At 41.0% G+C, this 26783-nt stretch overlaps 2 protein-coding genes across 4 annotated transcripts; one reads left to right on the top strand and one right to left on the bottom strand.

Moving 5' to 3' along the window:
* Positions 1-1425: 1425 nt before the first annotated feature.
* Positions 1426-6916, top strand: slc22a13a (solute carrier family 22 member 13a). Its single transcript, XM_058631124.1, has 10 exons — positions 1426-2338; positions 2426-2529; positions 3009-3163; positions 3249-3414; positions 4115-4235; positions 4738-4832; positions 4921-5135; positions 5212-5320; positions 5433-5639; positions 5944-6916. Exons 1-10 carry the CDS (start codon positions 1964-1966, stop codon positions 6011-6013), a joined length of 1617 nt encoding a protein of 538 aa, XP_058487107.1. The 5' UTR covers positions 1426-1963; the 3' UTR covers positions 6014-6916.
* A 4241-nt stretch (positions 6917-11157) lies between these two features.
* On the bottom strand, positions 11158-26086 carry xirp1 (xin actin binding repeat containing 1). 3 transcript variants are annotated; one of them, XM_058631113.1, is made up of 9 exons: positions 26033-26086; positions 25462-25606; positions 24905-24959; positions 24529-24822; positions 23574-23652; positions 19512-19663; positions 19252-19293; positions 13817-18253; positions 13298-13386 (listed from the first exon to the last, which is right to left on the bottom strand). In XM_058631113.1, the coding sequence occupies exons 2-9, from the start codon at positions 25584-25586 to the stop codon at positions 13384-13386; spliced, it is 5187 nt and encodes a 1728-aa protein (XP_058487096.1). In that variant the 5' UTR covers positions 25587-25606; positions 26033-26086; the 3' UTR covers positions 13298-13383. The 3 variants fall into 3 exon arrangements, with proteins under 3 accessions (XP_058487080.1, XP_058487089.1, XP_058487096.1); XM_058631097.1 differs by having other exon boundaries at positions 11158-18253; XM_058631106.1 differs by lacking the exons at positions 23574-23652; positions 24529-24822; positions 24905-24959; positions 25462-25606; positions 26033-26086 and adding an exon at positions 22081-22178 and having other exon boundaries at positions 11158-18253.
* Positions 26087-26783: the final 697 nt, after the last annotated feature.

Below are 26783 nucleotides of genomic sequence, written 5' to 3' on the forward strand. Positions count from 1 at the left end.
AAAACACTTTGATCCTATAACATTTACCGTTGATCAGATGCCTGCAAATATCGGCTTTAGGTAAACTTGCATGAGTTGCATCAGTTAAGGAGCATTTTAAACACCACTGAAGCACTATCACTGTCATGAGGGGCTGCACCATTCTCCAGAGAAGAGATTAAAAAGTGACTGCATGTCTGGATTCCACAAGATTCCTCTTATCATTTTCACTTTCACTTGTTTTCGCCGTCTCTTTTGCTTTGTAAAAACAAAACAACGAATGACTCTTGTCACTCCCTGTGTAGCTGTCTGGTTTGTTTCATATCGTGTACAAACAGGCGGTGCCACAGCTCCCCGTTCAGGTACAGCTGTAAAAGGATTTGTAAATGTATGTTTGATGGCAACTCCATGCACTGTAACACCAACAGGTGTGTGTGTGTGTTGTGCCGCGGATGACTTGGCTGTGTGAATGTTCATGTCCAATAGAAAAGAACATTTACCTTGTAAATACGGATGAAGGCAAAATGTCCTGAGATTAATGTTTTACTCTGTTAAGTAGTGTTTCCCACTGTTGGCCTTTTGGTAGAGCTTCACGCGTCGCGCACCGTTTGATTTGGCGCCTTATCAATTATGTTATCTTGCATCATTTTTCAGAAGCACACGGGGTTTGTAATCACACGGGCTGTGCTTTGATGTCGGAACACATTTCTCATTATAACACGACAGACGGCACAGGATTCACTTAGCTCTCAATGTGTGTGTGTGTGTGTGTGTGTGTGTGTGAGAAATTGGTGATCAACAATTGATCGTTAATGCCTTTGAATTCAAATTCACTTATTATATTTTTGACATTTCTTTCCCCTCCAGCAGGAAACCATCATTCTTCCTCTCGTGGTAGCACTTCATGGTTAATTTAATCAGATGATTGGCAAGTACATTTTTTCTTTCTGAAATGTTCTTTTTAAAAAGATCATCATATATATTTAAAAAAAAAAAAAAGCTTAATTATCAAATGTGTGCGTCCACAAATGCCTCATTTCATGTGGAGTATTTTTGACATTTGTGGGGGGGAAAAAACGAGAGATTCCTTGATGGTTTATTCAAATTGCTGGAAATGACAACACATGCAAAAATGATTTTTAGTAGCTGAATAAAGTGATCTATGAAATTAAGTTGTTTGCAATCCAACCTTTATTTAAAATGTACATATTATACATAAAACACAAAGGGTTTGCCCAGAGTTTGCACGCTATGACATTAGAACATCACAGGATTTTTACAGTGAGCAAATCAACAGGAAGCCCGAGTGTTAAGGAACTTTATTTTTTTTAATTAACTAAAATAATAGATAAACAAGACAGAGCTACACAAAAAAATCCCATGTCATAACAAAATGTCAAATACGTAGACGTTCCCACACTTTTTTTAAGCAGTGTCAAACCTCATCGTTAGCCTTTAATTGATATTTTAACCCTCCAAACGCAATTACCAATGTGATATTTCAGGAACATGAATTCATTAATCTACTGCTTTATCCTCCACATGAGGGTCGTGGGGACACTGGTGCCAATCCCAGCTGACATAGGGCGAAAGGTGGGGTACAACTGGACAGGTCACCAGTACGCCACAGGGACACAGAGACAAACAACCATCCACTCTCTCTCACACCTACAGTTAATTTAAAGTGTTTCATTTGTCTAATCCCCAAATGTACATGTTTTTAGACTGTGAAAGGAACCCGGAGAAAAGCAACGCACACATGGGGAGAACGTGCGGAAAGGCCCTTTCATTACATCTTAACACCGTTCATGTGAATTCTAATACTCAATATGACACATTTAATGACATATTCAAAAGGATTAAATGATGTGATGTTTACACATTTACTTATTCCTCGTTAATCTAGTGGTTACACATGAATTCACGTAGGATTCTGAGTTTAAAAAAAGAACCATGACAGAGTCTGTTCTCATTCACGGTGAAAATGTCAGTGACTGAAGAAATCCTCTCCACCATTGGAGACTTTGGTTTCTTTCAGAAGATGCTCCTTTTTGGATTTTCCTTCCAATTTTTCTTATTTTCAACTTTATTCAGTCATTTAGTTTTTTTCCAGTCCGATCCAGACCGACACTGTAACACAGACTGGATCCTCGCAGCTGATTCTAACCTGACCGCTGATGAGCAGCTGGACCTGACCCTGCCCAGGGAGGAGAATGGAACATTCAGCCAGTGTCGTATGTTTGTCCCTGTGGACTGGAACATTAGTGTTATCAGGCAGCACAGACTCAATGAAACCACTGGTTGCTTGAATGGCTGGGTTTACTATAACACACAGTATAAGGCGACGATAGTCACTGATGTAAGTGAAGTACAATAGTGAGTTTTCTTCTGTCGTCTGTGCTGACTGCCTTCTTCTGAGCGTCGTTTTCTTTTTTTCTTTATTCAGTTTGACTTTGTGTGTGACATGTCACTGATGCCTGGATTTGTGCAAACAGTTTTCATGGCTGGTTCAGCTGTCGGTGCGTTCATCTTTGGACCATTAGCTCAATCGTAAGTGACCTGCAAAGTGATATTTAAGGACACTCTGCTGCGACTGCCTGTATTATGACATTGTAGTTCTATAATCACGTCATCACAGACTCAGAACTGTCCTGTCTAAACTTATAACTTGATACAGTTGTTGTATATCTGCTCCTGGTCTCTCGCTTCTGTCTCTCCCTCACATCCCTCTTGTCCTTTCTGTCCCCCACCTCTCCTCCACCCCCCATTTATCCTTTCACCCCAATCCGCACATCTTTGAGTCTGGTTGTGTCTGAGATTTCTTCCTGTTAAAAGGGAGTTTCTTTGTCTCCACTGATGCCTAGTGCTTGCTCATTGTGTGAATTGTTGGGTTTTCTCTGCTCTCTATAATGCTGTCTATGTACAGTGCCTTGAGATAATGTATGTTGTGATTCGGCGCCATACAAATTGAATTCAATTGGCAAAATATGACCTAACTCTCTATCTTTCTTCCACCGTGTAAACTTTAGGTACGGCCGCAGGAGATCCACCCAGCTACCAGCGGTACTCATGCTGATATTTGTCTTAGTCATGGCTTTGTCTCCAAATTATTCCACGTACCTCGTGGCAGAGTTCATGCTCGGTATCTCATTTGCAGGATTGAGAATGAACTCAGTGTTATTAGGTATCTTTTTTTTAATATTTTCTCTCTTCAGTTTTTAAGGAATTCTCCTGTTCCCTGCTGTGATTTTGGTGTTTGCATTCTACAGCTACTGAGTGGATCGGAGGTCGGAGGTCCTTAGCCACCTGCATATGTCAGCTGTCTTCATCTGTTGGACAGATTGCCGTTGTTGTGCTGATTTACTTTGTACGCGACTGGAGGGTTGTTCAGTACATCTTGACAGGAATGCAAGCCGTCGTGTTTGTGTACATATGGTAGGTGGCAACATCAAGATGTTTGGTCTTGGGACACACAATTGGCAGGGCTCAATCCGAGGGGGGGGGGGGATAAACGCTTGTCTTTCAAATTCCCTCCGCACGCAACGGGGTAGCGCTACAACCAATCAGAGCAACAGTTGACAGAGCGACTGGAAAAGAGTCCATGAGCAAATGTTCCGCGTATGGTGTGTTGTGGCAAAGTTTGATGGAGAGATTCCTGTAAGCCAACAAATGTTATGCTCATGGAGCCCAACGACTGTTGCTGCTTTTGCACAAAGAATATGAGAATTGCGGGCGTGCTTGTACATTCAACAAGCATCTTCAAAAACAGAAGGAACCCCAAAGTTTTGCCGGCAAAGTCAAACAGAATTTTGTCAGAGACTTGAACGTGACTTGATAAAAAGAACGAGGAAGCCTCCGCAGTAGAAACCACGACAGGTCGTGAGCCTACTCTGTCGAAGACACCCAAGGCCTTGAAAAAGTTACATATAAAGTACATATAAAAGGCTGATTTGAAGGCTACAACCAAACTTTTTATTTTATTATTATTTTAAAGTGATTATATTCACTTATTCAATATCACTTCACTTGACCTTGATGAATGTGCGATTAACCTGGCTGTGTGTTGCGGTCCTGATTTAAACACTGATAAGTTCACAATATCTTGGTTTGGCATTTATGTTATTTTCTTTTAAAGGTGGATTCCTGAATCTGCAAGATGGTTGCTGGAAAAAGGAAGATTTGAGGAAGCGAATGAAATTATACGAAGAGTTGCAAAAGTCAATAAAAGGAGTGTCCCAGAGGATCTACTGCTCTTGGCAAGTCGGATTATTTAGGGACAGTGGATTTAAGGATGTATGAGTCTGCACTTAACATGTACACAGTGACACTGTTGGTGCACTTAGTTTTTCATATTACAGTGAATATAAAATACTGATGGGAATGTCTGGTGTTTGTATGCATGGGTGTGAGCTAAAACATAATGCTCTTGTCAACAGAGACGTAGCAGGTTTGAGTGATGAAGGACAGAGATAGAAATGTACTGACAGGTGAACAGAGTATGTAGAGAAGATGTAAGAACACGAGAGAGAGAGAGAGAGTACAGATGTAGAGGATTAGTGAGGAGGAGGAGGGAGACTGTCCTCCAACATAATGAAACAATGCGTCGTATGCAGGAATTACGACCCATTCATTGGTAAATTCTTAAAAAATAGGCCGTATAAATAACAGCAATCTGGTATCAGGTATGGAGATGTCTGAGAGAGCAACCACACTGAATACTCCAGTCATCTGTTTGATAATAATTTATCTGTCATTCAGGTCAGTGAGAGAAAAAAAGTTCACAATGGAGGAATCAAAATGATTTTTACCTCAAAAATCTTGATGAAATATCTTTTAATTGTGTCCTTTGTTAGGTAAGTTGAATAACATTTAGCAGTATTATTATTATTGTTGTTGTTATTATTATTATTTATAACACTTTCATTGTGTTTGCGGTTGAAGTTTTTCCCTGAATCTAAGCATATTTTCCATCAATCTGAATGTGGGCAAGTTTGGCGTCAGCATCTTCCTGGTGCATTCCCTGTTTGGGATCTTTGATATTCCAGCACATTGCCTGTGTCTCTGGTTTCTGGAGCGGGGAGGGAGAAAAACATCTCAGGCATTAACCGCCCTGGCAGGAGGAATCCTGTGCATGTCCACAGTGGTTTTCCCCCAAGGTGATTTTGTTGCCCTTCACTTTCAGTACATGAGAACAAATGTGTGAGTCGATTAATATATTGAACTTTATTCCAGACAATGCTGCTGTTATCACAGCAATTGTAACCATGGGGAGATTCTTCCTCAGCTGGGGTATTTCAGTAAACATGGTCTACGCGCAGGAGCTGTTCCCCACTTCTGTCAGGTAAAACAAGTCATTTATTTACGTGTTCACATTATATAAAGATTGATATTGTATACACTAACCCTAACCCTGTATGCATTTAAAAAATAAGAACTATCTTCTACTATTTCAGGCAAGCTGCCTTCGGCTTGGTCAACACGTTTCTCAGATTAGCGGGGCCACTGTCTGCGCTGCTTAATATGTTGTCCATATTCCACCAGTTCATACCCATCGTTGTCTTCAGCAGCCTTTTAATCGTCAGTGGAGCTCTCGTTATTCTTCTCCCTGAAACCCGGGACAAAGACCTTCCCGATTCAGAGGATTTTCTTGAGAACAACAGGTAAGCAAAGCAGGATTCTTCGATTCAGGCCAATAACCCTCATTTATTTGAAGAGTACAACACTAGACTCTGAGCAAGATGATGAAAGAAGCAAATAGCATGTTCTAAAATAGATAAAAAAGCTTTGTTGTCCATCGTATGAAATATATTCTTTTGATTAAACGTTATTTAGTAACACGGAAACAAGAGTAAACCTCACCTTTGATGCATTTTTAAATGGAAACGGTATTGCCAAAAAATAGAGGCGGTTGGAAGCAATTACTGAAATGAAACCATGAAATTGCTGTGTTCCTTTTCATTTCAGGAGTGATGCCACCAAGCAGAGTGGACGAGTTTTCAACACGGCTGAAAACAACGGCATAGAAGCCACCTAATTCTAGATAGTTTACTTCCATTTGTTGAGCGCTACATTGTGTTCAAACGTTGATATCCGTGTGTTTTTACATGTACAATTTAAATGAAATGCTGAGAGAATGTATACTGTGGCGTCTGGCTTGCCTATAAGAAGATGACAAAAGGAGATTAACTCAGTTTACCACAAATCTTCACTGTATCAGGACAACCTTACTTTTATGATATTGTATTATGTGTAGTCTTTAAAGGAAACACACAAGACACAAAATATTAGGTGCTATTCATTATTTGCATCCCCTAAAACTAGAATTTGTCTCCTTTTACTCATCAGTGTTTGGAAAAAACGTCAAGTTATAATTTGCTATTTGTGTTCTGGGTTAAGTTTGTCTTCCCAAGACGGTTCAGTCTAAAACACAATGTGCCGTTGCTGATTAAACAGCCTCCATCTTTTATCTCCACCTTGAGCTGGGATTAGGCAGATTATGCCACTCACTTTGCAGATATGTTAAAAAAAAACATTTTAGTGTCAAACTGCACAACCACAAATCATGATGCATAGTCAATTTCAAACTTCTATACTTTATTACAGATTGATGAATCGATCAATACACAAAAAAAGCTGTCATATCAGCATATTTATTTTCTGATGTTGTTGAAGCACTTTGTTTACAACAGAACTGTTGTGCATATACATGCTGCCTCATGTTTAGGTTATTATTATTATCATTAAAAACCCAGAGGTAATTCTTTAGTCTGGTGAATCTCACAGGTTTCCTCTCTAATATTAAAGTATGTGTGTTTTATTTCAGTTTAACAATGACAAGTCTGAATGTTTGCTCCTGGAAATACATAAACTCTGTCACTTTCTGTACTTCTTTAATCAGGTATTTTGTCACATTTCACATTTCTACTTGATTATTGCGATGCACAAAAGATTAAACCTTTTTAAACCTTTCCTATGTAATGAAATGTTAGCAAGTGCTTCTTTTAATTATATGTACGAGTGCATTTCACAATCAAAACGTTCAGATTTTTAACTTGAAATATAACTTTAACATGCACAGTTATTAAAAAATGTTCACATAGAATTGATTTTGCACAGCTGTCTGCACGTTAGTTGGTTTTTAAACCAGGGGTCTGCAACCTTAAGGATGAAAATAAAATAAACCAAAATAAAGTTAATGTGGAGCCGCAAAACCTTTCCCCCATAAAATGAAGATAATAACATGTATAAAGGTTTTCATGCAGATAACTGTTGACACTTCATTGCTGTTTATACCCTAACCTCTTATAAAGTGGAGGAAAAAAACAAAACACTAAATTATGCATACCTAATCCTCCCATTGTTTGTGGCAAATGAATTAATGTACACATTACTGCATTTAAGTGTTGTTTTGACGTAGACATTGTATGTGACGCATAAAATATTAAAACACTTGTATTTATCGCCTAAAACATTAACTACTAGAGCTCTAGAGCCACAGGTTGCAGACCCCTGATTTAAACTAATTAACTGTCAGGTGATTTATTGTATCCTTAAAAAGTGCATTTTAAACAATAGGATTAACATAATTCATTTATCGTCATATCACCCAAGCAGATCGTCCATCCAGCTACTGTTTGTGACATGGTTTCCTGTTGACTGCTCAGCAGTCTTGCTGTCAGACGCCATAAGATTGTCCATAAATGAATCTGCATTGCTTGCCATGGACACAGACGGCAGAGGACTTTGTCCTGATGTGAAAATGTCCTCGCCAAACAGATCAGTGTGGTGGCCTGAAGGAGCACCGGTGAAGAACATGTCTGACCCCAGTGCGTCCTGCAGTGAATTAGAAGCGGCTGGAAACGCATCTGCGTTGTTTGAAATGACATCAAGTCCAAATATGTCATTGGAAAAGGCCGATGTTTGTGTTTGGGAGGCTTCAGCTCCTCCCTGATCAGACACATTAAGAGTAGGAGGCTGAGCGAACAGCACGTCGTTGACACTGAATATGTCAAGGTCACTTGTGTTGTTGTCTGTCATGAAAGGATCGCACGCACGACTCATGTCTTGGGTCGTAAGCGCTGGGTCAGGGACTGTCGGCTCATCTGTCACACTGAGCATCACCTCACTCTCCACTGATGAGTCAAACAGGCTGACGCCTTCAGAAGAAACACCTGCAGATTCACTCACAGAAGAGGAAAACATATCGCCTGGTGTGTTCCCGAAAACTGGACCAAAAAGATCGCAGGGATCTTGATAAGGCTCGTGGTTGTGATCAGTAAATGCTCCTTGCACGAGGATTGCCCCTTTATCCTCTGGCGTTTCAAACAATTCGTTTGGATTTGGAACAATGTTGTCACCACGGATCTGATGGAACGGCGGGTCAGCAGAGACAGAAGCCATAAGTTGGTCACTCAAAACTTCACCACCACTTTTCTCTGCTGGTAAGAAAGTGTCCGGCTCCACAGATGTTTGGTTCACTGGCTCAGGAGGATCTTCAGACTCAGCTGGTCCAGGATCAGTAGCAGTCAGTACTTCAGTCTCACAGCTCTGTAAATCAGACTCTTGATCCTTTATTGGGTTTGCACAATCATCACCTGTTTCGCCTGTTGAAGTCGTGTTCAGGTTGGATGTCTCTGTGGATTTGCTCATATCCATATCGTTGCTACTCTCAAGAATGCTGGGCTCAGCAGAAGTGGATTTCTCTAGTTCCAGAGGTGGGACCTGAGGCACGTCATCTTCCTTTTGCATTTCCTCTGTTATGGCTTCCTTTGCCACCTCTGACCTTTTCTTATCGGCATGTGTTTTTTCCTGTCTCTCACCCTTTGTGTCTGATTTCGTCTTATCCTCGGTCTTCTCTGAGGACGACTGAAACAGTCTTCCAAAAAGTCCGCCACTAGGTTTGACATCTGCTTTCTTGGCATCTTTTGGTTCAGCTTTGTTCGTTTTGTCACTCCCACCTGATGTGAAGAGCTTTGATAAAGGACTCTTTCCTTTGGACAAGGAGCCAGATTTGGCCTTGGTCTTTTCAGTGTGTTTAGCAGAGCCCTTCAGAGAATCTACTACCACAACTGGTTTCTTCTGAATATCATCATGTTCCGGCACATTGACGAAGCTGGTCGTTTTTAACTGATCTTTATTGCTTTCACAACAGGCCTCTATGTCAGGCTTTGGAGCTGCAGAAATGTCCAGTGCACTTGGATCTTGTGAGCCACTGGCTGAGCTTCTTGGAATTATAGCTGGTTTATCAGACGGCTTTTGATCCTGAGTAGATTTGACGGTTTCAGTGACACTTTGCATCTTGTGTGATTCTTCAACCTTCTCAGCAACTCCATTCAGAATAGTGATATCAGCTTGTGGATTCTCTTGACTGATGTCTGCTTTACCATGAGACTCCTGGTCCAAACTGTTGGTAATTTCTTCAGCGAATTTATTTTCAGGTATTTCAACATTCACCTGATTCTCCTCTTTTTTGACTCCCGACATCAGATCATTTTGAGGCTGGTCATACTGAGCTATGTCAACATTTGGCAAAAACCGTACAGCTTTCTTAGTTTTATCCAGTTTGTTAACGACAGGATTGTCCTTGGTTTTTGAGATTGGCACATCGTTAGTTTGCTGAGTTTTTTTATTTGTGACGGTAAAAGCTTTTCCTGAAGAAAAGCCGTCTTGCATGCGTCCAGCTTTGGTTGGATTTGGTTCCTCTGCAGGCAAATGAGCCAAGTTAAACCCTGCTGCCTTTGATTGTTCCTTGACCCCCTTGTCTTTCTTTTCTCCTTTGTGGTTCATCTCTAATTGGTTCTTCTGATTTTTATGATGCTCTGCAGCGCTCATGTTATGCATTTCTGCCTTGCCATAGTTGACTATCTTATCGTTCATATTTGGTGTGTATGTCCTCTGTGTAGTATTACTTATAGCTGTAGTCTTCTTTGTCTCTGGTGGCCAGCTCATTTTCAGTTTGCCCTTAATGTCAGCATGGCTGTTAGACCCCGCCTCTCTCACAGATGACTTTGTAACTAAGACTTTAGCAGAGATGTCACGGGGGCCATCACCAGTGTTTGACTTGGGTTTTGTAGATTTGAGTGTGGACACTGCATCTGGTTCATCTGTCCTTTTATTTATCTGAAGCCAGCGGTCTTTATGCTGTTTGTGACCAAATCCCTCATCATAATTTCCTTTTCTTTTAAAAAGCTGTTGGTAGTGAGTAATGCAGTAGAACTCCCCGTAAAGAGACGAATAGTTGTGAATGCTGAAATAAAAACAAAACAGCTACATTTTAAATTTGAATTGAAGTGATAATTAATTTGTGATTCTTTATCCGCGTTAGATCAGCGTCAGTGAGTGATTTCAGTGTATTCATTTCTTAAATCTTGGGTTAAAAACTCTGATTTGTCATTTTATCTTACAATGAAAAAAAACCGCCTCACCTGAGCTTCTTGTGACAGTGTTTACAGCAGAAACAGTTGTTGTGCAGGATAAGCTTATTGGCCACCATTCTTTCCATCGGATAGACAGGTGTCAAACAGGCAGAGCACATTTCCTTGGTAGTGGACTGGAACTATATTGAAAACAAATTTGCATTAAGGTAACTGAGTCTTTTTTTTCCATGTTAAGGGGCACAATAGGGTACATTTAGCTCAGTGTGGCTTAACCACACTTTTATGATGCAAGTCAGGACCAGTGCCGCCAATGCTCCACAATGTATTACAATTGGATTTATTTATTTAATTCGTGTTTTTAGTTTTGGATACATAGAACAGTTCAAATTATACACTATATGTACAAAAGTATTGGGATGCCTGATCATTACACCAACAGGTGCATATAGAGTACGGCATTGGGCTCTGTTTTGCAGCTGTAACACACTTCTTGGAAGACTTTCCTCAAGATTTTTAAATGTTTCTATGGGAATTTGTGCCCCTTCATTCCACAGAACATGTATGAGGTCTGGCACTGATGTTGGAAGAGAAGACCTGGCTCACAATCTGTGTGCCAGTTCATCCCAGAGGTGCTCGATGGAGGTTGAGGTCAGGGTTCTGTGTGGGCCAGTCGAGTTCTTCTAAACCATGTCTTTATAGTAGTCCTTGCTTTGTGTACTGAGGCACAGTCATGTTGGGATAGAAAATGTCTTCCTCAAACTGTTGGAGGCATAGCAAATAAAAGAAATGGGGTACCAATACAACATATTTATATCTTTATTTTTTATTATGTGCACAGTATAAAATCTATAAGACACTTCATGTCAATAAAAACTCAGCATTTCTTTTATTTTAGATCATTGGTATAATGACTAACAAAACATCTTATTATCATAAAGTCATATACAAACAAGCAGAATAACTGTGTTCCTAAAATGAAAGGACTAGGAAATACACTTGTCTAATTAAAGGCACATTTAGTGCTTTTCTTTTGGTTGGCTAAATGTTACAAACACTGTCCCATCGTTCTTGGCTTTGCTCAATACGTCTCCAAAGCTGCGGCCAGATCTTTGCATTAACGGCGATGTCACGACCTCATATCTGGTCGGACTCCCAACTACTTCAAACAGAGCAGACGATTTCGCATCATTTTGTTTGGTGACAACTGTTGAAGTGGTGGAGGAAACAAATACGTTGCCAAAGCCATCCGTCTCTTCGTATGTTTCACTGACAGTCTTCGTCCCGAAGATTCCTGTAGGCTGCTCTGGAACAGTTTTCACCTCGAGCACACTGACTTTGCGCGGCGTATTTGCAGCAGATTCCTGTCTTGCGTTATGCGTCCCGCTTTGGGAACTACCATTTGTTTTTGGTTTAAATGTTGAAAGGGGCGACTTTGGTTGTTCGGTAGACTTTCTGGCAGCGGAGTGAATAGAGATGAATGATGGAGAGGACTGCGAAGACGATTGTCTGACAAGTGGCTTATTGTGCGATGGTCTGGGGACTTCTTGCTTGGAGGGACTTGGATCTGCAACAGTTTGCTGATTCACATTAGTTGTCTCTTTGGTTGGACTTGATTTGGCCTTGCTTGACCCAATGCTTATTTTCCTGATGTTGTTGACAGGCTGTAGATTTTGCTCAGATTTTAAAGATTCATCAAATAGTCCTGACAGGCCTGCGATGTCAGCCTCAGACTTGAGACTGGAAACGGAGTACAAAGCCTTTTTAATTGCCTCTTCAATGTCAAGAAGTTTTGCCAACGTCTCTTGCTTCAGGTTCATTATTTCCTTACTCGCCTTTTCCAGATCTTCATATGCAGTGTCAACTGAGGAGATGCTTTCTAAATCATCGTCCTGTGCCTCTACTTCAGCTTTCTTTTCCTGGGTTTTACGTTGCTTAACATTTCTACTTGGTGTATCAATCCATTCAGGAACATTGTCGTATGGGGTCTTCAGGGATTTCGTGTCAACACTGCTAGTTTCCTCCTCTATCTCTTCCACCTGAGACAGGATTCCTTTGAGTTCCTCTCGTTTTCTTATATTTTCAAATATTTCCATGGCTGCCATCACGTTTCCTTTCATGATCTCCTCCTTGTGAACAGAAAGCCTCTGCCGCCGCTGATCCTCTGTCTCGCGTACTTTCTTCTCTCTCATAACAACTTTATCTTCAACCTTTTGATGCTTTTCATCGGGGTCATCTTGCCGCACATGGCATGTATCCACCTGGCAGCTGGTCAACACTGGTGATTCTTCAGTTTTGCCGTGTTTGAGATTTGATTTGTGTTTGTGGGAAGGGATTTTGTTGTCATAGTTATTGTCACTATCATTTATTACTTTTACCGTCTTGAATAACGAGGGCACTCTTCTATCTTGATTCTCAGTTTCCTTTTTTTGAAAGTTCTGTAGTGCTGCCTGTAAGCTCATACTCATTTCATGTGTGCCATCTTCTGCATAACTCTTCATGCACATTTGAATCTCCTCAGCTGCATTAATTCTTTTAATTACATTTCTCTCCATTTCCACAGTGTCGGGCGTTACCTGGCAGCCTGATGTTTCCTCATAAAGTGGCGTTGCATTCGCTAACGTCTTCATTTCTTGAGTCTTTGACTTCATGGGTAGATTTTCATTTGTTTGGCTTGAATCTTGTACTTTTTCATGAACACAGCTTTGCTGGTGTGTTTCACGTAAGGATTGCTCATTGATTTTGTTTTCTTGTACTTTTTCTGTAACGGGGAATGGTTTGCTTGGTTTTGGAGGAAACGTTGCACTTTTTCCATTGTCGACTTTGGTGGCAGGGGGAACTGGTCTCTCCACAATTACTGACTTTGCCCATTGTGGCTTTGGTGGTAACGCTGGTTTCTGCTCCTGTGCTTTTTCACTAGTCTTTTGAGGGAGGGGTGGAGGTGAGGTTACACGTTCAGACCTTGGGCTTCCATTTGCAACAGAGTCGGGGGTTGAATTCTTTGTTGTAATGGTTGGTTGTTCTTCATAGGTTACTGAAATTGAAGGAGACAATTTTGTGTCAGATGGAGGCAGAGGCACCACAACACACTGCTTGTGCACAGTCTTGCTCCTCTCTGAACAAGCCCTACCTGAGTTCTTGTATATCATGGCAGCCTTATAGTCTCCTTTGGACACATTTACACTAGATTTCTCAAGAGACTGCAGAGCCAATTGAACGTTACCTCTCACAATATCCTCTTTATCTAGGAGCCTTTGCTCTTGTACTGCAGTCTGCAGAGACCTAATAGCTGCCTTTACATCTCCTCTGATTACTTCTCTCTCATCTTCTGATGTGTGGCCATTACAGTCATAGTTTACAAAAGGTTGCAGGGATTCTGATGCACAATTACTGACTACAACTGCTCTTTGTTGACAAGCCTCAAAGGAAGCATGGTTTTCTTGATCTTTTATTGCATCACTGACCTTTGGGCAAGTCCTGATTTGCTGGCCTCTGGAGGCAGACGAACACGTAGATTGCATCCTTGCTGATGAGCTTTCCTCCGCTGAGACATTTAGGTTGTATATGTTTCCAGGAACGATGACGTCACGCTCCACATGCATGCTTTGCTGCTTAGCCATTTCAAGGGATCTTTTGGCTGCTTTCACATCTCCAGATATGATGACCTCTTTTTGTACTGTACTTCCTTCTTCTTCGGTGCCTTGGACTGACAAATCGATGTCATAGATAGTTCCAGGTTTAATGATTTCCCGCTCTACACACATGCTCTGCTGCTTTGCACGTTCTAATGACTGCATTGTTGCCCTAATATCCCCAGCAACAATTTCTTCTTTTTCTACTATGACCTGTTGCTTTACTGTAAGTTGTTGCTTCGCTGATAGGACATCCCCAGAAATGATTTCTTCCTTTGAAACACAGTTTCCAACACTAGAAGGGCACTCTGCTGAAAAAACCTTTTTTGTACTCTGTACATCCCCTGGCAGCACATCAGAAATGGTTCGCTCCACCTGTTCTTTGTGGTGGCAGAGACTTCTCTTTGCCTCTTTCACATTGCCTTGAACGATTTCAATCTGTTCTTTAGAAGCAAGGCCGTGATCCACTTCGTCTTCTGACAACTCAGTGTGAAGACTTTTCAGGTAGTGCAGTTCTCCTTTCTCAATGCAGCTCTTATACAAGTTCACATTTCCCTTTTCATTTTCATCCACTCGACAAGACGCTGCAGTCCTCTGACTATTGGCAGTAGCTAACAGGTTTCCAATTGCAGACTTTACATCTCCTCTCTCTATGACTTGACTCTCAGTTTTGGTTTCATAATTGCAAATGAGTGAATAGACTGACATCTCCGCTTGTCCTTCTGGAGTCTCTTGCATTATGATTCCTTTTTTCAAAGCCTTGTCTTCCACAAACAATTCCTTGATCATCTGGACAAGCTTTTGTATTTGTTGATCCCTCTCGAGGTCCATACTTGTGACTGACTGGTAGACTGGAATTTCTACCACAGTGGTTTCCACATTTCCCTTCTCCACCTCTCTGAGGAGAGTCACATGGGGTTTTAGGGTTGGTTTGAGTAAGAGTTTCAACATGATGTTTCTTATGTTTCCCCCAATAACCTCTTCCTTCTGGATTTGCACACCTTCATTGCTTTCAACCAGGTATTTAACCATGTTCACATTCCTACTCTCGTTTGCTTCTATTATGATGCCACTGGAGTGAACAAAAGACATTTGGTATAGATACGATAGGCTGTCAGCAACACTGTTGACAGTGATTTTGTCTAATGGAGTGGTCTCAAAGAGCCAGGTAGTGCACTTCACGTCAGACTTTGGTAGCTCCTCCTCTACATCTTGCTTTGAGGTATCCTCAGGCTCCTTGATCTTGTCCAGAGGCTGAGATTCAAACAGCCAAGTGCAGCGTTTCACATCTCCTTTCTGGCTGTCTTCCCTGTGGACTGTTTTTACTTGACCTTCTTCCTGGGGTTCCCCTTTCAGACTGTCAATTGATTGATTCTCAAAGAGCCAGGTTGAGGTCCTCACATCACCGCGCTGGACATCAGTGACACTAACCATTCGCACAAAGTTCTTGCATGATTGTTCGGATTCAAATATCTGTTTATTGAGCTGCACAGTATTGCTTCCAAAGTCTTCAATGGCTCTGACAGAGGACTCATCGTGGCTGGTGAGGGAGTCCAAAGGTTGCGTCTCAAACTTCCATCTGGCCGACTGGACATCTCCTTTTTTGACATCTTCTTGTGTGACAGCTCGGATCACATAAACTTCATTCTCGGCCTTGATGGCATCAAGTGGTTTGGTTTCAAACATCCACCTTGCTCCTCTTACGTCACCACTCATTACTTCCTCTTTTTTCACAGTTGTAACCTCATGAAACTGCCCCTCTTTGTCTCTGATGGCGTATAGTGGCAGTGACTCAAACATCATGGTGCTGGATTTCACGTCTACATTGCTCACAGTCTGTTCTGCAGGGACAAGGTTAAGCTCAAGAGGTTCATTGTGGATTTTGTCCAGTGAAGAGGTTTCAAATACAAACTTCTTGTTCGGGACATCACCACTTTCAGCACTACTCACTCTTTGAGTGCTTGCGTCATCAGTGTCTTTATTGATCAGGTTCATGGGACAGTTCTCAAACATCCAAGTATATTTATGTACTGAACCTTTTTCAGTTTGTTCACTCTGGATATGGCCATCCGATGGTGTCGCCATTTCGGTTCCTATTTCATCAAGTGAATGGGATTCAAAGAGTTCTTTGACTCGTGAAACATCTCCTGACTGAAAGTCCACCTGGCTAACGTATCTCATGTCTTGTTCTGAATTAGTATCTTTTCTTATTTTATCCAGGGTTTCTGTTTCAAAGAGATGTTTGACTGTTTGAACACCAACCTCTGGTTTCACAGAATCTTGTGTGGTGCTGCAGAGCTTCAAATTGCACTCCTCTCCATCTCGGATGCTATCAAAAGGCTGCGATTCAAAAAGCCAAGTCATGGACTTGACATTGGCCATGTCAGTTGTTTCTTTATCTTTCACTTTTTCTGATTTGTCATACAAAACATCCATTGGTTGTGTTTCAAATAACCATTTACAAGCCTTCACATCACCTTTACGAGACTCCTCTTCCTCAGAGGCAGTTTGCTCTGTCATGTTGAACTTGGAATGAATCCCCTCTATGGTCTGTGTTTCAAAGAGCCATGCTGCCATTTTGACATCACCCTTTATATCCTCCTGCCTGGTGATGCCTTTGATTACCTCAACATTTTCTTTTTCCTCTGCAAGTCCATCTAAAGGCTTGGTCTCAAACATCCACTTGTAGTTTTTTACCTTCCCTTTGATGATTTCTTCCCGGCTGACTGTTGTGACCTTATGGAGGTTTCCAGAGCTGTCCTTTATTGCATATAGATGAGTTGCCCCAAACATTGCTTTGTCTGCTGCAGTGGCATTTTCCTTCTCAATGATCTCCTCATCAGAATGAACGATTTTGCTCAAAGGAATCGTTTCAAAGAGATGTTTGAATCCCTTTACATCACCCTTTTCAATCTCTTGGTTTTTGAATTGGGCTTTTTCGTTAATACTGCAGCTCTCAAACATTTGCTTTCTGCCTTTTACTTCTCCTTGTTCATCAGCAGAAAGGGTAATTTTCTTCAGACGTCCGACTTCATAAGTATCATTTAGTGTCTCTATGGGTTGAGTTTCAAACAGCCACAGGGAAGTCTTGACATCTCCCCCAATGAGGTCTCCCATCGCTGAAGACTCTCCTTTCACTGCTGCCAGTGGCTGCATCTCAAAAAACTTCCTCTTGTTTACAACATCCGCCTCTCCCGTGCATTCAGCCACCGTTCCTTCAAACTTGTCCACTCCAACACCCTCTTGTATCGTGTCAAATGGCTGAGTCTCAAACATCCATTTCTTTTGGTCAACTCCTCCTCGTTGCCCCTCTTCCAGTGATATACCCCGAATGACTTTCACTCCATCAGATCCCTTATTAATCACATCCAAGGGCTGTGTTTCAAAAAGCCAACGGGCAGTGCTGATGTTGCTGCTGTTGATCTCTTCCCGGCAGATGGATTTGATTTCATGCATATTGCCGCTGTTGTCTCTGATAGCACAGCAAGGTTCTGCCTGGAAGAGTTTCAGAGTCTTCTGGGTGTCTCCTTTTTGTTCCTGGAGCTCAGATTTAAGTTTCAGGAAGCTATGATCTTCTATGGAGTTGCAGCGTCCCAAGTCACTCAGTGATTTGGACTCAAAAAGCAGCCGAGTCCCTGACACATCTCCTGGCTGGATGGGTTCTTTCAGTACTGCCTCAACCAGCTCACCTTCTTCTCTTATGGATTTATTTAGAGAATCCATGGGCTGGGTCTCAAACAGCCATGTTGATGTTCTCACATCACCACAGACAGAAGTCTGTCTCAGAGCAGGCCCTTGTTGGACGCTGGTAATATGCTCAAACCTGGAAGACGTGCTTCTGACATCTCCACCTTTTAACTCCTCATCATCCAGAATCTTCTTGGTTGCATGAGGATCTCCAATATTGTCCAGATTCCAGTTTTCAAAAATCCACCTCATGGACTGGACCTCACCCTGATAAGCTGCATCTGCTGCGCTTGTGTTGTCTGGCTGCATGGCATTCATTATCTCATCATCCACAGCATCATCGAGATTTGCCCGCAGGTCTGGATGGATATGTTTGAAGAGCCTCTTCAGTTCACTCTTCTGCCGTTCGTGGTAGAACGTGGAGAAGGTTTCCTTGGGTGGGAGCACGGGGAGGCTACCTAATGCTGGAGGCCCCTCATAATCCAGGGGTCTGGGTGGCACAGGGGGAGGTGGAGGGAGAGGCAGGTCATCTTCCTCAAGAGAAGATTGTGTAACTGTGACTTTCCTGGCTGCGTCAGCCATCTTGAAATACAAAAAAACAGATGGGAGTAATATTGTCAGGATTCAGTTTTGAGTATTAAGTATTAATGATTGCACATGCAAATGATAGAATGGCATGCATTGAACATTTGAAGCCATACTTTACCTTTCTCTGTGCTGGCTTGATGTCTTTCATCGCAAACCATCCTGTCACCACCATGCTATCACGTCACAGTCACACCAGGGTTAATGAAACACTTCATAGCTGTTAGTAGGCAGATGTCCTCCAAACACCCAGCCTGTGCTCTGAGTGGACTGAGTGGCTTTGATAACATAAGCTCAACCAATTTATTTGTCATTTATTTAAACCTACTTTTTTTTTTAATTGGCCACTTGGGGCAGCAAACGCAAAACTGACAGATTATTGCGTTAATATAAAAGAAAACCTCTTTAAAGACATAATATGAAACACCTGTGCACTGTAGATGAATGCAAGTGCAATATTCATACCTGTAGAAAATATAAGCTCTTCATAACTAGACAAATGATCAGTGTTTATAAAATCATATGGATTAAACAGTGAAATTCAGGACTATCATTTCATTTTAAATTCCGGTTATTTTAATGGGTTACTGAGCTAAAGTCTTCTATGGCAGTATGTAAGTAGACAGACAGACGACTTTATTAATCCCTTTGGGAGGTTCCCGCTGGGAAATTAAAAGTATATATACTATTTAAAATTATATTATTTAGAGGAGGCAGTCACATAAATGTACATTAGTATTTATTAAAAACTTGTGTTTTAGTTTTGTGGTCAGCTAATCTGACTCAATTAACGTCAGATTTATAGTTTTACTATAATATTCAAAGGAGTAAAATTTTTCTAAAAGCAGCAGAAAGTTGTGTCATTTTATTGTTTTGTTGATTCCTGTGTACCACAACATTGTGAGGGGGTCAAAGGTTTTCAATGCAAGCAAAGCAAAATGGTGAACAACCACAGCACACAGTTAACAACAGAAGGCATGAAAACAGTACAATACCTTTGTGTTTTTAGATCTTTTTGCTGGAACACTGATGAACTCCTGTTGAAAAAAGGTTATATATAATTTGCAGTTTCTTTTTGTACACTTTGGTTCATCACTTTTCTGTATAGACGTATTATTTTTGCACCAGTCTGAGTGCAATAGATTATCTGTGTTTTGTTGAGTTGCTCTGTTGTGATGGAGCATAGTGGTCATTCTCTACCGAAGCCCTTGACCTCGGTGTGTGCAGAGGAATGAGAGGAATTTCAAGAACTCACTGGCTGTGTTGAGCCTCCTGTGGAGTCGATAGCTGTTGCTCGTGACAGATAGAGAGCGGATCTCTCTCTCACGGAGGAGGAAGTAGATATTTTGTCTCTGGTTTGTCTTGTTGGGGAGCCCCCCTTAGTCACTGACAGACTGGTTTTATCACCTGTAATTGAAAAAAACAAAAAGTCAAAGTAAATCCAAAATAACCATATAACAAATAGTTTACTCACAGAGACCACAATAAGGGTAGTAAAATAACCTGTGGACTGTCAGCAATAACTGTGTGTGTGTGTGTGTGTGTGTATTTATAGTGATGCTCTTAGTGCGTGTATTTATAGTGATATTGGAACCTTTCTTATCACTGTCGACTTGTGGAAACAATTTCATCCGCTGCAGTCTGGCACCTTAGCAGTGGCTTCGAGTAGCACGGCGAACACACACTTTGATTCGCCGTGCTAAAAAAATTAAACAATGGTAACAAATCGATATGTTTACGATGGCTTTGACCCTGGGAGCTGACGCGACAAACCGACCCTCACAGCTGGCCTGCTGCCCAGGACACTGTGACGCCAAGAAGAGAGTGGGGAAAAAAAAAAAACACAAAAAAAACAACAACTGCAAGCTCAGCTGGGGTGAAAGAGATTGTTTGCACATTGTTTATGTGAGCTCCCTGCCATCAAACCATCAACTCCTGACTAAAGGAATGCGACAGCCTGACCCACTAAAAACATGGAGATGAGCTCAGCTATAGCCTGTGGTTGAATGTCGCTACCATACAGTTTGTAATTTTTTAAACCAAGTGAGTCCATGTTGAATATATATTTATTGTTATTTTGTCATGTTCCCCCTCTCTTTTGTTGCCTTTATTTTAACATACTTATCGTATTGTTTGACTGTCTCATCTCTCCTTTCTGTCCCCTTTCACCCCCAACCAGCCAAGGCAGATCTTTGAGCCTGTTTTTTTTTTTCTTGCCTTAACAGGTTGTTAACAGGTTGCCTTAACGTTGTACCATTTGATTAGACTTAATTGGTCTAACCTAAACAAATCAGGTTTATTAGGGCCCAAGCACGAATGCTAGGGGCCAAAAAGGAACCCATTGTTATCCTTCAGATTATTAATATTCGGTGTCATTGCGGTCATTTTTCAGGGGGTTAACGTGCATAAGAACTCTGAAGAAAAACAACCTGTGTGTTGCTCAGGGTCCGGGCTAAGGTTGCTAAGGTGAACACAGAGGAACTCAACAGAGACAAAATTGAGTTCCACCGAATTTCCCGAAACTTGGTGGGAAGATGTTATAGCCCGAGACAAACAAAAAAGTCTATCGGAACCATGACCTGAACGCAACATTAAGTCGGCCATTTTGATTTTTTTTATACATATACATATATGTTGAATATAGTAGATGTAATATCTTCAGAGGTTGTTTGGACACCTACAGCACAGTGAACAAAATGGCTGGAGGTCACGAGCCACCCAGCTGTAACTAATGGCCAGATTTGAGCACATCTCTCCTTTTTATGCACTAAGCCCACACAGGACAAAAGGATGCACCCGCGAGCTGGCGCCTCTCACGAGTCCAGACTTAAAGCATTTTTCATAGCTGGATGAGCAGAAAGAATCAGTGCAGCACACGTCCACGCCCTCTAAACTTCACCAACTTCACCAGTAACCAGCGACACTGCCACACACACACACACACAACAATATCAATAGTTGTTTCAAATCAAAACGGAATCACAGACTTTTATATTCTGACGTCTCTTTGATGTGGGTGAATTCTCCGGGAATGGAGAAGAGCTATTAGCAGCACAGCAATGTGAGGGCGTTTTTGGGCTGCTGGCAGCTGTAAAAATGATGGTGAGATGCAGTTGGTATTTGCTCGTCACCACCACCATCTTCACCACCATCAGCTGTTGTCAATTGTAGCCACATTCACAGACAGTAATGAAAACCTGCACGCCAAAAGGTAGCTCATACTGGAGGGTCTCAGACCCCCCAAACAGTACACAGACAATAAAAGACATATTTGGGGGGGTTCTTTTGTTTTTTTATAGCCTATGTAAGCAGTGCAGTCACACTCAGTATTTCAATGATCTTAGATTGGAAACAGTGGGATAACTGGTCAATTAATGTGTCAAACATCAACATCAAACAGATTAGTTTAAACAATTAACTGTTTACTCATGTGCCAATATTTTAGTCTCACTCTGCAAATTATGTTTTATTACATTTTTAATTTAATAAATCAACCATATACGATTTCAAATGTTATACACTATTTATTTATACTTTTATACTATTTATCTATTAGAACACTTTGGTCATTTTGTTACGACTGCTATAAAAACTGTGAATCAAATGTCAATTAAGTTATCAATAGTTAATCAATAGCAGACCTGGACTGTATAGTATGAAAATAAGTTGTCATTCATGTCATTTATTTTCAGATCTTCCTTCACGCAAAAAATACTTATCAAACCACATTGTATTATCATTATTATTATTATTATAATACTATAAAACAGTGTAGTAAAGCAGCGTTTCTCCATATCAATAACATGAATCCTCATGATACTCACTAAGCGTTGTTGTCACTCCCTGCCCGGTGTATGTCCGCTGTGTTTGGGCCTGTGTGATGTGTGATACAGCTGCCTGCCTCTTCTCTGCGACTGAACTCTTTCTGGTCCTGTGGCCTCAGCGACAGCTGATTTTTATCAGCGCCCACTGCCTCAGCGGAAGACGTTGGCTATTTTTGGGAGGGTGTGCTGGCGGCTGCTGCTGCAATCACCCCCGTTAGTCACCCAAGGACTGGGGCACCCCTCCACCTCCCATTCCCATCGCTACATTGTCACCCACTATAACAGGCACTGGGTGGGACCTATAATATGTATGTCACTGGTGTTTGGTGGGGTAAGACAAAAAAAGCACAGGAACAGGAACACACGAAAGGCCCTACTTCAATAAACTGGTCCACTGAAGTCAGATAAAGACATTATTTGTCTTAATATTATACAGTTATTATAAGTTACTGTGTAAACGTCCGAGGTCACACCTACAAATGCCCTGTTACATAGAAGAATAATATACAAAGAGAAAAAGAATAACCTGAATCCACATACAACATAAAGGAAATAGCTTTAATCTGAGAGGAGTGCTAAATTAAAGAAATCTGCACATGGAAGAGGAAGTGTGTTTACTGTTTATAGAATTGGTACAACTGTTCATGTGTATGGTCTTTAATAAAAAAGATTATATAATATATCACATCAGTTTGTATATACCAATAACATTCATACTGAGAAACCTTTTTTAAGGAACTAAAACTGTGTTACTGTGTGTTCTTTTCATTTGTAAGCGTTTTTGAATCTGGGTAATAAGAATGTCTCATATGTAAACATTTATATTTAAAAAAAACAAAAAACATGCTTTTATCAGAATAAACAAAGAAATAATGTTGTTTTGGTTCGTATGCTGTGATCAGCATTAGTAAACCGGTGTCCTGTAGATGTGTGCGGTCATTCCTGTCTGTGTCACACATCAGATCCAAGACAGAGATGCATCATGGCTCCAGGTCTGCGTCACTGTCAGAGCCATCAGTGACAGCCTCGCTCCTATCTTAAGCATGTGTCCCTCATGCATAGTTATGTATTTACACTCATACATCCTGGTCTTTATTTAGCTGATTGATGATGCATCCCAGGGCCAAAGAACATGGAGGTTACTCTTTACTCTCCTCTGTCAGGATTTGCGTGGTGACACTTCAAATACCTTTTGCTCAGTGGGAACTTAATATAGGTTCATGTGTTCATATCGCATGTGAGAGGGCTAATGTCCACGTTCATATCTCAGCTCATACGTTATGTGTAAAAAGTTCATCAGTAAAAAAACTGAGAATGGGCAGGAATACAGGCAAATCATATGATGTTTGATTTCACAAGTATTATTAACTATGAGCTGTGACACCAAAGTACAACAGTGACCTCATGCCTTTGAAGGAGCAGTGGCACAAATCCCACCTGCCCTATCACATCTCAGTGTGTTCCCAGTGAGTAGTAACATGACCATTACTCACCGTGTGGGTATCTGGATGTTTTGTCGTTAGACTCTTGGAGCCGGTTCATGGACTTTCCTCTCTCCACCTGGGTTGTTCCCTGTGGATCGAGAGCATATAGAGTCATGAAGACAGTTACGGCTCACTCTTTTGTAGATTCAAAGTGAATAACGGTAAATATGGCATTGATGAACAGTTTTGTGTTACTTCAGGTAAAAGTTAAGGTGCAACTGGATTATTTCAAGGACTGTTGTATAACATTTAGTTGGGCTTATTGGCAGAAATGTAATATACCAGCCATACATTTAAGTATAACTGGTTTTTATCACCCTCGAAAACCAGCCTCAGAGTGCATTTAGTGTTTTTAAGCAGAGGTTTACTTTGGCTCCACCCAAAAAACACTTTTCCATTTGTTACACTCTGCAGTTTTACTTAGATGTCACTGATTCTTACACACTGGACCTTTAAGAGTTGACACAGACGTAGTATTGTTCATCAAACTCGTTAGAATGTTGAACTGTTATACTTTTATAAGAGCTGAATGTAGTATTTCCGTAGTGTCTGTTTCCAAAATCTGTTCACTCAAATGTAGAGAGATGCGTGCCAGGACAACCGTACAGCAGCAGTTTGGCAAAAATGGTAATAGTATGTTGTGTAATAATTTTGCCATTAAATAATTTTGTCTTTGTTGGTTTTCTTAGGTTTCTGTCACACTATAATCTGGAAAGCATCAATGATCACTGAGTTCAAGTTTATACAGGTCATGTTCTTTGTGTCCTATTTATATTTTCAACTTTTTCATGTGTGCTGGATCCAATTATAATGCTGCACTACTGACAACTGAATTACCTGGGGGGATCTTCCTGGAGGGATTAATAACGTTTTTTTTAATATAATATAATATAATATAATATAATATAATATAATATAATATAATATGATATGATATGATATGATATGACATAATGTTGCCTACCTGAATAGTAGTATTCTTTAATGGAGTGTTATGACTTCTCAGGTCCTGCAGGGGGCAGTCTCCTCTTATTAACTCCAGGTTGGAGCTGCTGTGGTGGACACTCTGCTGCACGAGATTAGTCTTGGACTCAAACAGAGCGCACAGAGCTCTGGTGCCCGCAGACTCTCTCTGAGGGAGGACGTCCATGGAGCGACTCCTGGCCAGATAGGAGCTTCTTCTCGATCCCCAGAGGCTCACACTCCCACTGCTCTCGCGCCTCCCCCACCGACCCTCCACACAGTTGTCTGACGCCTGCTACAGGCAACAGCAGAAAATGGTTTCTATGTTAAATTTCAACCATGTTAAAATGATTATTTTAAAATGAAATGTGCATTACCTGGATTGTATGCTCCACTTTTTCAATGCACCTCAGGTCAGCACAGCTTTGATACCTGTTGAAGCACATTTATAAGCAAATGAATTGACAGTGCTCTCAGTGACATAAACTAAAGGATCAGCTGGGCAGGGCAGCATTTGGAAACAGCACAGAAACAGCAAAATAGACTTCTGTTATTTATAATTGTTTGTACAGCTAAACATATCCTTTAACAACTGTATTTATTGATTGAACATACATTTACTGCCTCACAAATTGATTTCTTTTTTTCTTTTGGCTTCTCCCTCTCTAGGGGGCACCAAAGTGGATGATCCACATATTTGATTTGTCAGAGGTTTTTATGCTGGATGGCCTCGGGACCGGCACTAGGAGAACACTGGATGTGAAGCTTTCTCCAGTGGCTGGGGTCAATTAAGAGTGTCCAGTTAAAAAATGAGCAATTGGGGACTATTTGAAAATCGGACTTGAGTGTCAGATTTCGGTATCCACACAGACTTGAAAATCATACACTTCACAAAAAACCTCAGCCATATTCCAAGGATGTAAAACAAACTTACTGTTGCACCAGCTGAGACACAGACTTCCTGCTCCAGGAGGTGAGGTTTGGCATGACCCCTGACCCCTCCTTAGTCGAAGAAAGACTCTTCAGCGACTGAGTCTTCCTCAGGTGAAAAGTCTCCATAGTGACGCCTCAAACAGTAGCTGAAAGAGGGAGCAGAGCATTTTTTATGAATTCACCTTTCCCCGTAGAATTACAGCTGAGGTCTAACTCAGTTTGATTATATGATAGACTGTCATGCTGATGGTCATATGACTCTGTTAATGTTTATGAGCATCTAAACTCAGACAAGCCAAAGTTAAACCTCTCTGTCTCTGTGTGTGTAAAATATATAAATATGTATATTTTGTTGTTGTTGTTGCTTCTAAATGGCATAACCTACTCTCCAAAAAGAAAAGAAAAAAAGTCACAAAGATCAAAATGTAAACACAAATTTGTTCTATATTCTAATTCCATAAACTCACTCAGGGAAGGAAAACCAGAAGTTACATCGTCTAAAACACTTCATCTGTTTGTGAAATCCAAAACAAAAATAACGATGATAATAATAATATTATTCAACCCCATACCTGCAGAGAAGCAGAAGTCACCTGTGCATGTCAGTCCGTCTTGCTGACTTGTGGCTCAGGAACATCTCACACCAGACGCAGCACTTTCCAGGGACCAAAGTCCTTCAAGACCTTGTGATTCAAGGTGTAAAAAAAAATAAAAATGTGCCACTATAACGTTACTTGATGCATTTCTGTGATGGATCAATAAAACACATGACCACAGTATCAGTCATTTCCAGAAATAAGATGCACACATTTGCCCTTGTCATGATTTATATTGTGAATCATTTTCATGACACATCTTCTGATGTATTTTCGAAGCTTTTATTCTTGTGGTTCATTTTTAGGAATACATGTTTATTGCTGATAAAATATGACAGTGATGACAGAACAGGGCATTAGAGCCAGCGATCAGACCTGTGTGTACAATGACAGCTGGTCCAGGCAGATGCCAGTTTTGAAATTCCTGACATAGCTGCTCTGTTACTGTATCTCATGCCAAAACATGAGCAGCAGCATTTTATCTTCACGTGCTTTCTTAAACACTGGGGCAGGAGTCACAGTCGTCCGCTGCTCGTACTAATATTCCTTCATATGATAACGTGTTAGGTTGTAGCTGCTCTTTCTGCCAGTATGGGACTCAACTATGGACCAGGAAGAGCTGATGCTGCGTTTCACACCAGTGTTGATAATGACAGTCACAAACTCACGTGGTGAAATGACACTGCTGCCACAATGTTGCACACAGTAAACTCTGGGTAACCGTTAA

This window comes from Solea solea, chromosome 1, assembly GCF_958295425.1.
Source record: "Solea solea chromosome 1, fSolSol10.1, whole genome shotgun sequence".
In the NCBI taxonomy this organism is placed as follows: Eukaryota; Metazoa; Chordata; class Actinopteri; order Pleuronectiformes; family Soleidae; genus Solea; species Solea solea.

Excerpts from the sequence above, each read along its gene's own strand:
- slc22a13a (XM_058631124.1), top strand. The coding sequence starts at position 1,964 with ATGTCAGTGACTGAAGAAATCCTCTCCACCATTGGAGACTTTGGTTTC. Across the intron at positions 3,415-4,114 it reads GTCGTGTTTGTGTACATATG|GTGGATTCCTGAATCTGCAA; the intron begins GTAGGTGGCAAC and ends TTTCTTTTAAAG. Across the intron at positions 5,640-5,943 it reads GATTTTCTTGAGAACAACAG|GAGTGATGCCACCAAGCAGA; the intron begins GTAAGCAAAGCA and ends TTTTCATTTCAG.
- xirp1 (XM_058631097.1), bottom strand. The coding sequence starts at position 25,586 with ATGGAGACTTTTCACCTGAGGAAGACTCAGTCGCTGAAGAGTCTTTCT. Across the intron at positions 24,823-24,904 it reads AAGTGGAGCATACAATCCAG|CAGGCGTCAGACAACTGTGT; the intron begins GTAATGCACATT and ends TGTTGCCTGTAG. Across the intron at positions 23,653-24,528 it reads TAAAGAATACTACTATTCAG|GGAACAACCCAGGTGGAGAG; the intron begins GTAGGCAACATT and ends CTCGATCCACAG.